General features: G+C 52.3%; 1 protein-coding gene across 1 annotated transcript; it reads right to left on the bottom strand.

Annotated features, from left to right (window-relative positions):
* Nucleotides 1-9530: 9530 nt before the first annotated feature.
* Nucleotides 9531-12756, bottom strand: LOC113953986 (zona pellucida sperm-binding protein 3-like). Its single transcript, XM_027657805.1, has 9 exons — nucleotides 12355-12756; nucleotides 11667-11785; nucleotides 11481-11584; nucleotides 11115-11292; nucleotides 10922-11042; nucleotides 10719-10810; nucleotides 10504-10649; nucleotides 9891-10010; nucleotides 9531-9661 (listed from the first exon to the last, which is right to left on the bottom strand). Exons 1-9 carry the CDS (start codon nucleotides 12754-12756, stop codon nucleotides 9531-9533), a joined length of 1413 nt encoding a protein of 470 aa, XP_027513606.1.
* Between the last annotated feature and the right edge of the window lie 1920 nt (nucleotides 12757-14676).

Here is a 14676-nt window from a genome sequence, read left to right as displayed (position 1 = left end):
GCATGTTTCTTTCAGCCTCCAGGTTCTGCCAGTGCCTTCAGCACTCAAAGCACCTGGTCCTGGGGACAAAGCCCCTGTGCCCTCCCCGTTGGCTCTTCCTCCTGCAGGGATGCATTTGCACTGCCAGCCCTGGAGCATCCCTGGCATGACATGGTTTTTCCAAGCCTGGCAGCGAAAAACCACCACCTCGATTCCTTATTTTTAATCCAGGTCAGAGATTCTCCGTTTCAAGCCTTTCCCAAGTGTCATCCCAGAGCCAGGACCCTCGTTGGCACCCAGCACTGCTGCCAGGGCAAGGGGTGTGTGGAACACCCATCACAGGGGAAGCAGTGGTGACCACAACACTCTGAATTTGACCCAGATTGTAACAGGAGAAGAGGTTTTCACCCAAATTGTGTTGAATTGCACTTATGTTTTAGCTTTTAGGGACATGGCATCACCTGGGGGATCCGTGTATGTTCCCACCACATGGGAGCATCCGTCCAGCTCCCCATGGGGGCATCCCAACCCTGGGCAAAACTGGGAAAGGGAAGAAGAGCCCTGTAGATGGGACTATAGGGTGGAAGATGATGCATCAGCATCACCTTCCTCCACATCTCTCCCTAATCCATGGGCTGGGATACCATGGGGAGCATCAGCCTCTGTTTTTTCATAACAAAGGATGGGACATCTCCATCCCCCATCCAAAGAGTGGCAACACCATCCCAGGGACACATGGGATGGGACAACTCCCTCCATCCCTCTGCATGTCAACAACTGGTTACTCATTTATTTTTAAGAGCTTTTTACGGCCTGACCCTCTGTAAAACTACAATTAGCACATGTAGCTTTGTTGTTCAATAATTCCTCCCAAAGGAAGTCAGGAAGAGCAAAAGGAAAAAATTTGGAGCAGCTGGAGCTGCACAAGGAGATGCTTTTCATCTGCTCCAGATTTGGGAGCACCTGCATCACCTGCAGCTCTGGAAGGAGCTGCCAAAGGGGGAACTGAGGCACGACCTGGGGACCACTGACCTTGGAGCCAAGGATGTAAAACCAATGGATGCAGCTGGGGCCATGTGGACAAGGGGGACAGCTCCATCCTCCATGCTTTTATTAGGAATGAATTTATAGCTGTGCCAGCTTTATTTCTTGCTCTCTGACAAATCCAAGTGACAGCAGCTGTAAGTGCTGTAGTAACCTTCAGGTGCACGGACAGAAAACTTCCATAAAACTGGGGTAAACAGAGAGGGGGGAATCCATCTGCTCCCCTTTGCTTGGAATGTGGGTAATAAAACCCTCACTGGCACAGAGGTGACCACAGGCGATGTCTTTGCTGCTTCTCTGCACACCCAGAGGGGTTTGGCTGTCGTTATTTAGCAGGAAAAACTGCTGGTTTGGGGTTCTTTAGGGAAAAACTCAACATGGTGGGAATGGTTATTAACACAGATAAGGAGAAAACAGGCAAAGTAGTAAAAATGGCTTTGTTAGACCAGTAACGAAGTTATTAATGATGTTATTCACTGCACCATCAACTTAATTATTAATGATGTTGAATTAACAGACTTGGTTCTTGCAGGGACAAGATCCAGCTCGTTGGGCTTGGTCTGTGGCTGCAGGTGATGGGGATGGAGTGGAATTTGAATGGGAAAACACCTTCTCTTTCCCTTAACACTATATATTAATGCATCAATGAGCCTTTTCCCCACAGCATCCCAGCAATGTCCCTGCCCTCCACCCCAACCCCAAAACCTGTTTGGGAACACCCAGAACGGCAACCAGAGAGCCACCAGAGCTCAAAGGGGCAAGGGACACCTCCAGGAAGCAATAAAGAACCATCAGCAAATGAGGACATGGTCTGGCCGGTGATCCAGGCCAGCAGATCCCTCTGCCATGCATCCTGCTGGTTTTTGGCCAGGAAGGATGCTCGGTGTCTGTTCTGGCCAGAGCCAGGCTTTGATGGGCTTTAAGCAGAATTCCAGCTTGGCAGCCAGCTCTAACCCTCCCCACAGCTCCTGTTCAAGTTGACCTGAATTATGAGGGGCTCCACTGGGGGTTGTGTTTTGAAGGAACTCCTCTGAGCTCACCCAATCCCTCCGGCTCCCGAGATCCAGCTGGAAAGTGTCTCCCACAGAAGAAGCCGTCTCACAAACCTCACAAACCTCGAGGGCTCAAAATAGACCTCGAGTGCCTGGAGACTTCACTTCTGAGCTCACTGACATGAAAGGCAGCTATCAAAGTGGATAACGGGATGTTTTCCAGCCTAAGGAAGAGCTCTGGCTCAGGGTCAGGCTTTGGGAGGGGATGGGATGCACCCAGAAGCCCAGGTGCACCCATGGGTTGCCACCCTCAGCCCTGGGAAGCCAAAACCCAAGCTGTCCCATAGATGTGTCATTTTTCCTCAATTCCACAATGATCTGCTCTCAGGGGACTGAGATAACCTCTGCCCCTGCAGAGATGGGCTTTATTTCACACTGACTAGGCTACAGCCAGCCTTTGGAGCTAAAAGCATCCCTGGATTTTAGCTGCCCCTTCCCTGCACAGCTTGGAGCTGAGCTCTGGTCGCAGCTGGAAGAGGAATGTTTTATTTCCAAAGGGAGAGGTGATACTCCTGCCTCTGCTGCTGTACAGCATCTTGTCTTGTTTGTTCCTGGCTGTTCCACAGCTGAATTACCACATCTTAGGATGCTGCTTTAACAGGAGTGCTCCTTCATCCTCGCTTTTCCAGCTTTTGGGAGCTAAATCCATCTTGTTCCCTGGGAGTGGACTGTGAAGGCTCTTCCCTCCTCATCTCCACCCTTCAGGCCAGGTTGATCAGTTCCCTGGGCAGAAAAGGAGCATCCCCCCACAAAGCTGCACTCCCCATGGACCAGGGCAGCTCAGCTGCATCTTCCCAGTTGGATTTTACTCGGAACTGGGAGTCATATCCTCCCTCCTTCTGCTTGTCTCCAGCCCCAGAGCCAGATAACTCACTGGCAGCTGTTATCTCCTCTCAAGGAAAGGCTGGCTGTGGAGGAGGCAAGAGGAGAGTGTACCCACACTGCTCACAGCACCCCAAAACGTGCCCGGCCCTGCTCCCAGCGGTGTCACCCCAGCATCCTGCATCCCTTCATCCTGCCTCACCCCCAGCCCAGGGCAGCCTTGGAGGAGTCAGGAGCACCCTCCAAGCCATGGTTAAGGATGTTTACGGATTTTGAGCTCACCCCAGTGCCATTTGGCACTGAAATCCCAGGCGGAGCAGCTCCCCTGCTCGAGCTCCTCTCCAGGCTCTGCCAGCCAGGCGGGATGGAGATGGATAAGCTGAGCCTGGCCAGACAAGGGCCTGAAGCGGGTGCTCCTGGCCATGGCACACTAATTAATCCTCGTTTGTGCTGGCACTTGACAGCCTGTAATTTCACAGCTTGCTGGAGGCCTCTGCACCGCAGGAGGCTGCGGTCTCTCCATGGCTTCCCATGGATGGAGTGGTGGGTTCCAACCTTCTCCAGGGCTGATGGTGTTGGCCGGACACCTGAAGGAAAACTCCTGCCCTAGCAGGGGATAGGGAGCTGGGCTGGATAACCAGCATGGGGCAGGAGACCTCATCCCACCCCAGCAAGGGAGAAAGAGGAGGCTGCGATGTCAACAGGGAGCCCAGAGCATCAGGAAATTAGGTGGGAATAAAGCTGTGGTCAGTGGGGATGGCTAGAGAGCAGCATCCTGCTCAATAGCCCCAGGCTGAGCTTATATGGGTTCCTCAGGTCACAGGTAGGGTGTGGATCCTTGGGGATGTTGCCAGGGCCATTTAAAGTCCCCAAGGTGGTGGGAGGCCAAACTCGGGAGAGAGGGGCTCCAAGTGACCTTCTGAGCAGAGCTGGCAGCTCCGTCACCACCTCCAGCCCTGCAAAACCTGCTTCTCCAGTGGCCACTGCTCCTGAAGCTCAACCCTCCAGTACCCGGATACAGCCCTTGCTACACTCATAAATGGATATTTATCCATTCTGTTATCTCATCCTATAAAATGCACTTCTCCGCGTGGTGGCTGGGTGCTCTCCCACCACTGGGTGGCAGTGGGGACACATGGACACACATGTTCATGGGTGGCCCACACAGTGACTGCCTCCTCCTCACCATCCCTTCAGATGGTGGCCCCGTGTCACATCACCCCACTGTTCATCCCTGACAGGGACAGGGCAGCTCCAGCCTGGCCACATCCTGCTCTTAGGAGGAGCATTCCCTCAAAATACAGCTGAAAAAGGGCAAGTTTGAGACCAAAAATGCTTTTTATCTCCGTACTCTGGAGGCAGCAGCAATCTGGGTCTTGCCTTGATACCAGGAGAATGCTTGGCTGGAGCACCCCCAGTTTTTGGGGTAAAGCCCCCCCCGGAAGAGCTGCAGGCCCCCCAGAGCCATTGGGTCCAGCTGAGCCTGCTGGAACACAGAGGAGCCCTGGAGGTACTTGTAAGACAAGGGATGACATGCTTGATGGGACTTCTTAATTAGATCTCGCTAAACCAAAATGTACCGGGGCTCCCCTGGCAGAACAGCGTCAGACAAAACATTAATCACGCTCCAAATAAATAATTAAAACGTTGGGGCCCTTAGAAAGGAAAAAAAAAAAACCAAACCAACACCAAACTGAGAAAAATCAAAGGCATCAGTGCCAGCCTATAATAAGGAGCAACACAGCTGGGTTTGAGGGGGCCCTGGCCTTGGAGGGAGCAGAGCTGTGTCCCCAGGGCCACCTGAGCCAGGTGGGACCCAACATGGTCATGGAAAGCTGTGTCCAGAGTCCCAGGAGGCGTCAGGATGGAGTTCAGGACCTCATAACCTCATACCTGGAGTTGTGGGAACACCCCCCCAGCTCAGCTTTGTGCTAAAACAGGTCTTTTCACAGCCAGCACCTACAGATCCAAACGATGGATTACAAAATTATCCCCCCACTGGCTGGTTCATGCAGTGCCCGGGATGTGGTTCAGCTCCAGGATATCATCTGTGGTCACCTCTGGGACAACATCCACAGTCACTACTGGGATATCAGCTACAGGTCACCTCTAGGGCACCATCCAACATCCATGGTCCCTTTTGGGACATCATCCACAGTCACTACTGGGATATCAGCTACAGGTCACCTCTGGGGCACCATCCAACATTCATGGTCCCTTTTGGAACATCCTCCAATATCTGACACCCACAGTCACCTCTGGGACATCCATGTTCACTACTGGGATAACATCCATGGTGCCCTCTGGGACGCTGGACAATGCCCAGCTCTTGGTGCTCCAGCAGGTACCTGATGCAGCGTAGGAAAATCTGTTTACCCAGCACTTAGGAAACACTTTGGGGAGAAAACAACAACAGTAAAGGCTCGAAAATAGAAGCCTCTCCCTCCCCATCCCTCTTAGCCGGAGTAGAGATTACTCAGGATGAGCAACACGGAGCTTGAATTATGCATGGAACCATTTGCATCCAAGAACACAACTGAGAAGAGTGGCCCTGTCCCTCCTGGGCCCGAGCCTGCAAAAACTCATGTCACCCATGCTCTGCTTTCCTCTTCTTTACTTTTCCTACAACAGGGTTATTAAAAAGCCAGTCCAGGCCCATGGTGGGATGGAGCTGCTCCCCTCACTCCATCCATGAGGCAGATTAGGGATTTAGTGTGTTTCTTCCCCGCAAGGCCGTAGGAAAATGGACTTTGTTCTGCCAAGGATTGGTCCTTGGATGTGGCACCCATAAAGCAGCATCCCTGCCCTTCCTCTTCCTCCTCCCAGCCCTTCTCCAGCACAGCCCTTGAGTACCAAGCTCACTGGGAATGATGGACTCCACCAAAACCTGCTTTATTACATTAATATTTGCTGGTAATGAAGCTCACACTTAGAGCTCCAATTAAATTAGGAAAGCTATAATGAACAAGAAGTGGTGCATTAATTCGTTAGCAGGGAATTGCTCTAAATTACCTCAGCAAATACAGCAAACCTTCAATTTACCGGCGGTGTTTTCAAATGGATTTTGCTCCTTCATCTCCATTTACACTGCAGCACATTTTTTTGTTTTTCTGGCAGCAAAAGCAGAAGTGAATTAAGTTTGGTTCCTTGGGGAAACACATTTGTCTCTCAGATGGGAATAAATACTCATGAGAGATACCAGAAATTTTCCTTTTTGGCTTCTTCACCGGGGAAAATAGAAATTATTTACAATAAACAGCTTACAAAATGACATCAACAATGAAAAAAGCCTCTCTCACAGGTCCTTTCTCCCAAACTCCAGAGCTTTAAAGAGAAAACACAGAAGTTTCAGTAACACCAGAAGTTATTTTTCCTGGTTTGTTTTTTGTTTTTTCCACTAAAGGGAATATTTCTTTATTTTTAATGAGATTCCAATGTCTTTACAGGACTCTGGGAGCTGCTGATCAGGGACACCTGTGGCAGGAAAGAGTGGCTGAAGGCCCTGAGCTGGGATCAAAGTGCAGCTGAAGGAGCAGGGTGAGCTCCAGAAGATATATGGGGCAGGAATTGGACCCCCAAGACATCGGGGAGCTTCTTCACAGGGGTAAAGTGAGGGTGGAAAGGAGCCCCTTGAACCAGGGGTGCAGAAGGATTGGTGTGGCATTGATGTTCACATCATTCCCCTGGCACTGTAGCCCAAAAACTCCTGTAAGGACCACTGGGTTGTTCTCCTGCACAGTAAATTCCTTCTCTTTGAACTAATTGCCTTGAAGGCCACTTAGAGCCTACAACCAACATCTCCCTACAACAGACACACCTGAATAACAACAGTGCCTCCTTGTCCACCTTAGCAATTCCACCAAAGGATTGTTCTACCAGTATCCCACAGCTTTCCCATGAAGTCCTCACTTTGACTTGACATGTGCCAGGGAGGTTAAATGCTGACAAAGCCCAGGAGCAGCAGCTCTGGGACTGGGGTGGAAGGGGCTTGCTGGTGGGAAAGAGGAGGTGAGGGGGACACCACGACATGCCATGAACGTTCCCTCTTCATCCATCAAGGAGTTGCACGAGGCTGTGTAAAACCAGGCAGGAAAAATGGACCAGCAACGTCACCCACACAAAATCTCTGTGCCTTTGGGGACAGTGGAGCAGCACCTGGCACTACCTGACTCTCAGGGGCATCCAGTGGCACATTCCAGCCTGGTCCTTTAGTTGGATAAACATTCCATCAACCTCCATGAGACAACTTTGCCTCCCTGGCTCCACCTACAGCAATCCCAGCTTTGGGAGTCTTAGCTCAGGCTTGGGTTTCTGGGAGCTGTTTTTCCACTAAGCCCTCCTCCTCCTCAGCCCTCCTCTCAAGTTTTTTTTTTTCCCTGGTAAACAGATTGGTTTGGGACTGATAGCTATTAATTCTTTAATAAATTATGTTAATTACACTAAAATCCAGTCTGGTGGGTACCACAGGCGAAGCCAAGCTCACATGTCGCCGTTCCTGGACTGGGAAGGGGGTTGGCAGGAGGGAAGGACAAGTTCTTCCTGCTTGAGATGGGCCTCAAAAGAGGATTTCCATGCCATAACTCCCCTTACCCTGCCAGATTTCTTCCCCATTTCCCACTCCAAGGACACAGTTGTGCCTTCATGCCCTTGGGAAGAGCACCACCACCCTTTTGGCAGGGCAACATCACAGCCTGGCCACACACTCAGCACATGTTACCCTGTCAAGGTAAAAATTAAGAAAAAAAAGGAGGTTTTAATCTTCTGTAGCTCCTCCAGGAAGGAGCTTGTGCATAAAACATGAAGGCTGAGAGCCTGATCAGGGAAGATTCCAGCCAAAGAAAAAACCTTACATAGCTGCCTCACTTTTCCACTTGATTATTTCAGCTCAGCTGCTTAATTCAATGAAAACAGAACCAGGAAACATTTGCCTGAGGCACATCATCCCCGGGCTTTCAATCCCAGCTTGTCAGGGGAGGCAGTCCCTGCTCCCCACCCTCCCAAGCCTATGGAGCACAGGCAGCAAGCTGCTTTCCCAGCACTGGGGAGGCTCCTTTGCAGAGCTGTGGCTGCCCTCAGGGTTTCTTGGAATAGCTGTAGGGAGACTGAGCATCGCCAGAGTTCAGCCTAATGGCTGGGGAATTCCAGCCCAAGGGCAGGAGAGCTGCTTCCAGCCTTCAGCCACCCAATTTAGGGAATGCCTTTAACAGCAGCAGCCTTCAGAAGGCAAAAGCAAAGGAGCAAACATCTGAATCCACCTTGCTCCTTTTTATTCCTTATCCAGGGCCAGGAGCTGTTTCCTCAGCTCAGAACTGGCTGTTACAAGCATCAGGTGTGTGGATGTGTATGGAAAGCGAGAACAAGCCATGTGGTCAATCAGACCAGAAGGATGGAGGGGAGTTAACAGGTTTGGGGATCCTCCCTGGAAGGGCCATCAGCTCCCATCAAGGTAAAATTCTGCCTCAAGGAGCCCGATGCCCTCGCTGTGCTCCTCACAGAGCACAGGGTCCCACATCACATAAACCAGGGCATTAATTCCCCCAGTGCAAATTCCTGATCTTTAAACCAGGCAGCACCTCAAAGCACATGGTCCTCCAGCCATGGGATAACAGAATCCTGCAGCCTCCAGCTGGAACTGGATACAGGGACACAAACACTTGAGAAATATCCATGTTCACCAAGATTTTGAGGAGTGCAGGTGCTGTTTGACTCACCACATCAGGAGTTGAGACACCAAGAGCTCACACCCAGCTTGAACTCCACCACAGAGAAGATGCTTTCAGCTGCCTAAGCCATGATTTTGGGACAAGCTTGTGCTGTTTGGGAGGGGAAGCCAAAGAGCACAGAGCAATTTAACACAGCTTTAAGGTCTGTCTGGTGCATGTTGACTCAATTGCAGTGTGATGAGGACTCCATTGCCCTATAGCTCAGCTGCACTAGCACAGCAGGAAGAGTCCCCAAGGGTGCTACAAGGAGAGGTGATGATAATCCAGGCAAATCTACCAGCTGAGGGCTTCCCCTCCTTTATATTTAAAAAAAATAAAATAATTTAGAGCTGGTGGACCAGTAGTTTTCCCTATCTGTCCCTTTTTTCTTACAGTGTCCCCATTTCCATTTTCCCACCCAGCCATTGCTCCCTGCTCTCCCTACAGCTGAGGCCACACTAAACAGGACCATCTTGAGCCTTTTCCCATCCCCAGCACCAGTTTTTTCCCAGTTCTCCCAGCAGCAGAAGCCATACTCAGCCCAGAGTTAGAACTGCCACTGTGTCCTTCAGGAGAGGTTGCAGCCTGGATGAGGAGGCACTAACTCACACTAACAAGCCTGTTCTCATATCCTGCAGAAACACCCCTGCTAAGGAGGAGCAAATAGGACTTCTGGAGTCAGGAAACCATTCAGCACCTCTAAGCACCATTAATTCTTCCCTCATCCATCTGAAAACAGGAGCCATACCTTGTTTGCAGCCAGTGTTCAGGTTTCTTTGCCAAGGACACAACATCCAGGGAGCCTCTACATTTGGAGAGTCATTCAAGCACACCAAAGGCTGCCTGGTGTCCCCCCCTTTCCACTGAGGAGGGACAGAAGTGTTTCACACAAGGAGAGGGCAGAAGTGTTTCCTTTTATTAGGGATGGAGGTTACAATGACATCCCAGGAGGGCAGGGACATTTCCTGCACACAAGAAACAGTCCCAGAGCTGTGAGGCTCAGTAAAGTGGCTGCCGTGAGCATGGTGACTTGGACCACCATGGGAAGTCCTCCAGCAGCACCTGGGGGAGACAAGAGACACTTAATACACATCAAATGGCTTCCCATCATCTGCCAGTGGATGAACGTGCTGGCAGCTCTGGAAAGGCGTTCCCCAGACTGTCTTTTGGTGGTTATCCTAGAAAGTCTCTCCAGGTGTGAAATCATGGGGAATTCATGACTAGAACAACCTGGAGTTACCTTCAGTTGAGACCTGATTGACAATCAAACAAAACAATCCCACACACATACCCTGTGGGGTCTTCCCTGCTGGTCCAAAACCTCCAGAGGAACTCCATAATCCCTGAGCTGAGTCAAGGATTAACAGTGGCCCAACTGAGACTTCAGCTTCTGTCACCCTTGAGGGACCACCTAAAAAAACAAACAAAGTAACTCCTGCTCACCCTGGATTTTAGAAGCTACAGAAGGATGGACCCTGCAAGAGCAGCTTTCTTTTTAAACATAAGGACACAGACACAGAATAAAGTCGTACAGTCCCAGAGTGGCCTGTGTTAGAAGGGACTGTAAAGTCCATCTCATTTCCCCCCCCTCTCCCCCCCACAGGCAGGGACACCTTCCACTATCCCAGGTTGCTCCAAGATCTGTCCAACCTGGTCTCCAACACTTTCAGGGATGGAGCAGCCACACCTTCTCTGGCCAACCTGTGCCAGGGTCTCACCACCCTCCCAGCCAAGAACTTCCCTATATCCAACCCAAATTCTCCCTCTTTCAGTCTGAAAGTACTTGCCGAAGGACTCTGGAGAAGAGCTGGGTTTGTCCCTGAACTAAAGATGTTACAGCATGTTGGCTGTCCCAGCCTAGAGGGTCACCCAGCCCCAGGGGCACATTTTAGACACAGCTCTACCTTGCTCAGAAGGGACATCTCTCCTCAAGCGCCTCCCCGGCCATCTGGCAGGAGGGTTGATTCTCCAGGAGTATCCTCCATGCAACTGGCAGTTGCCAGTCTCACAGCAGCTGCAGATGTCTCCAGTACCCTCCACGGGTGCCCAACTGCAACAGAATTATCTGTAAAGCCTCTCCTCCAGGCTGGTTCCCTCCCTACGAGCACCAGCTACTCACAGGCTGCTGGCTTTGTTGAAGGAACAGGCTTTGTTCCATGGATCTGGGGCTTGGTCAGCTGGGGAGACCTTCAGGTGGCAAGTGATGTAAATCTGGAAGGGAAATTAAAACTAGTTAGCCTTGGATGCTGATTTTTTTTTTTTTATAAACAGAGCAGCACATCTGAAACACCCTGGGGAGGAGGGGTTGGCACAACACCTCACCAGGTTCCTGTCGTCTCCTGCAAACTTGAACACGTCGACCACAAACTGCAGCGTTTCCTGCCTCGGCCTCGGGGAGATGAAGGCTGAAGTGGTGTCATCTGCTCTCCCATCCACCAAACACCTGGGCAAGGGTCAGGAGTCAGGGACACGCCAGCCAGCTCAGCAGTTCCACCCAGAGCACAGCCCCCCTTACCCGCTGAGGTCGATGAAGGCGTATCGGGGGGAGGAATTCCTGTCGGGGCTCAGAGTGGCAACGCAGTTGTCCACGAAGAGCCTCAGAGGGACATGGCCCTCAGAAGCCACGTCAGCCTGGAGGTGCAGGCTCTCCCCCAGCTGGAAGCCGTTGGAGAGCCTCTCTGTGCTCCAGTCATCTGGAAGGGAGATTCAAGGGCACAGGTCACTCGGGACAGCAGCACATTACCCTCCCCAGCACAGGGACCTCTCAACTGTGCAGCAGCGTGGGCTTTACTTCAGCCCAGATTATAGCTCTGTTTGGGCTCTCAGCATGTGAGCAAGAGCAGAGAGGACGAGGAAATGGGGCTGCCAGGTCTGCACCCACCATCCATGAGGCGCAGGGAGAACATCAGCCTCTCCTCAGCCGACAGCGTGGAGCGGAAGGGAACCCACGTGGGCCGGACAGCATTGCTGCTCACATTGCTCCTCCTGAACGGGGGAGATGTGCATTAACAGCCATGCCACCATCACCTGAGGTCCATGGGAGCAGAGGCACAGCCCCCACACTCACCTGGGATAGTGACACTCAATAGGAACCACCACTGGGTTGGTCCTTACAATGACCAGGTTGCCAGAAGGAGTAGGTTTGTAGGACAAGCTTGTTTTGTAGATCAGGGAGTCTGGGGTCACCTGGAAGGAAGATTTGAGAGAGATAAGAAGATAGGAAAATAAACTATTTTCCATAAGCTCAGCACCACTGCAGGCCCAGCACCGACTGCCAGGACACAGCTGTAAAGGCACAGGCTGTCCTCCACATCCCCAAATTCAGTGCCTATAGGACACCACGAGGCTTTGTATTGGCATTCCAACAAGGGGCCAGCCTTCAAGGAGGTCAAGGAGCCTCGAGGACTTCAGAACTCCAAGCACCCACACTCCCATATGTTCATGCACCCAGTTGAATCCAAGTCACAAACCACTACAAGTCTTGCTTGCTGTTGGATGTGGGCTTGAGGATGGCACCCATACTCCAAAGACTACCTTTGCTGTGGTCACACCACCCCTCACTGCTGCAACCAAATCAGCCTCTCCTCACCCCAAACCCTTTACCAGGCCACTTCCAGGACCAAGAGCTTATCAGGGGTGAATCAGGCACCACATATCTCTCCAGAGCACTTCCCATTCGCCCACCCAGCACTGGTCAGAGCCCAGAGAAGGTCCATCCCTACTCAGCAGCCCCTCACCCCAGCACCCCCCCTCACCTGCAGGGTACTGCCACACTCGTGCAGCCCAGCCACAAAAGTCACAGTGCTCTCAGCAGGATTCTGGGACAGGGGCAGGCAGGAGGCCGACCCCAGGCTCAGATCCGCAGCCCTGACCAGGCGCCCGTTGCCAAAGAGGTCCCTCTGCACCGTGACCACCAGCTGTGCCTCCTGGCACTGCACAGCCACGGGGTGCAGCGGGGCCATGGCCTGGAGCTGGGACACGTCCACCCATGCCCAGGGCTGGGAGAAGGAAGGCACACGGGGCCGGCTCCAGGAGGAGTCACCCCGGACCCTCAGGACCTCCAAGTCCCTCTGAGGGAACCCCCAGGGGCTGTAGGATGCTGCTTCAGCCAGCACCCAGCAGAACAGAGCAACACCCAGGCTGCCTGCATGCCCCATCCTGACTCCAGAAAAACCAGCTCATGGAGGAAGTGCTGCCCAGGACCTTTTTATACCAGCACTCTCAGGAGCCCAGCCCAGCCCAGACAGGGCACACCTGGGGGCTGCCAGTGGGACCCCGCCCAGTGAGGAGCAGGACAATGGGATCCAGCTGGGACCATCCCTCCCTCTCAGGGCACAGGGGATGATTTTCCTTGACCTGCACTTGGGAATTGCCCCTGAGCAGTTTGTCCCACGTCTTGCCTGTTTGGGGTGGCATCAGCCACTGCCACCTCAGTGGCCAAATGGCCACAGGTCCCTTGCACCTCTGTGTCCTTCTCACTCTGTGAGACGGAGCCAATTTTGACCAACATGGCCAAGGCCCACCAAGGCTCCCACAAACATTTCTCCCCCAGTCTCCCTCCCATGATCAGCATCAGCAATTCCCCAGTATCCACGTGGTGAAGCACCCCTGGAGGTGGCACGTTCAGAAATGGAGAGGAGAGCAGCAAAAGCCACCTGGACTGTGGCCCGTGGCATCTGCAATCTGTCCGTGCCCGATTTCACAGGAATCTGCGCCGGGTAATTGTGTTTGGAGTAATGAAGGCATCATAACCAGCTCATTTGCATAGAAAGCAGAGGTACAAAAGGCGATCTTCCCATAATAGCAGCTGATAAGTGAATGGCAGGCATAATCAAGAGATTAATTGGCCCTCGTGTGTTAATTATGCTAATTGGCACAGCTGCTCGTGTGTACAGTAGGATGACTAACGGCTCTACACCTCTGAGCTGGATGGAGGGTCAGGGTCACTTGGAGCAGTTTGCTGTGGGGGCAGGGCCCAGGGAGGGGGGTCCCCTTGCCACGGGGGGGATGCCCTGAGCACACCCACTCCTCAACAGCGTGGACGAATGAGCTGGGAGGGATATTTTAGCCTTGACTTTTGTGTTCCTGGTGTGTTTCTAATGGTGCTTTACATGAGTGCCTGGGGAAACATGGGGTTTATTGGCTGCAGCATCTTCCTCCTGGGCTGACGGGACCTTTGGGGTGGGTTTGGGATGGGGGAACCTGCCCTATTCACTTGCAGGGGACAGCACAGCTAGGAGATGTATGAGCAAAGCTCCCACCCAGATACAGGGGTGCAGCCAAATTCCTGGTGGGATCCCCTTGCAGGCCCATGCTGTTGTGCCCCTGCAGTGTGAATAATGCCACACACACACAGACACACACATGCCAACCTCTTCTGGCATGATCTCCATGTCCCAGCCTTGCCCCTGATATTTTTATGAATGATGAATAAATGATACAACAAGAAAAACCTCTCCGGTAGCTCAAGGCCTCTTTATTAATTCAGCAAGAGTGGGTCATCTCCAAACCCAGCTCATCCCTCTGCTGGATTGGAGTGTTTTGCCAGGCAAGCTGAGCTTGCTCGGGGGAGTTCCCGGAGCTGAGGGTATCCAGGAGGATGGGAGGTGATGTTCATGTGCCCACAGCAGCCAAGGTTATCCAGGAGGATGGGAGGTGACATCCCTGCTGCCCCATTACCCATCCCAACAGCAGGACATGGCACTGAAGGTCCAGGATTTGAACCTCCTGCAAACCAATCTCTATGGAGAACCAGGGCTACATGGATGGGTCCCTGCATCCCACACACCTTTGCTCCTGTCCCAAAGGGAGCAATGCAGCTCACCCTATACAGCCCCAGCCCTGTGTCTCACAGCCCAAGGTTTCTGTGCTCAAAGGTGGGTTTCTCACCCCCTGCAATAGCTCCTGCCAAGGGTTTGCACCGGGAGTGGTACAGTGGGAAATACATTCAGGCACCTGGGATGAAAAAGGGACAGGAGATTCACTGGCTTTAATATCCTGAAGCTATTGGGTGAGAAACAGCTTTTATTCTCCTTCGGGTGCAAAAGAGATCGATAGGCAGCAAAAATCTCCCCATC

Source organism: Corapipo altera, unplaced genomic scaffold, assembly GCF_003945725.1.
Source record: "Corapipo altera isolate COAL_440 unplaced genomic scaffold, ASM394572v1 308, whole genome shotgun sequence".
NCBI classification, from domain to species: Eukaryota; Metazoa; Chordata; class Aves; order Passeriformes; family Pipridae; genus Corapipo; species Corapipo altera.
This window is presented reverse-complemented; position numbering and strand designations above follow the sequence as displayed.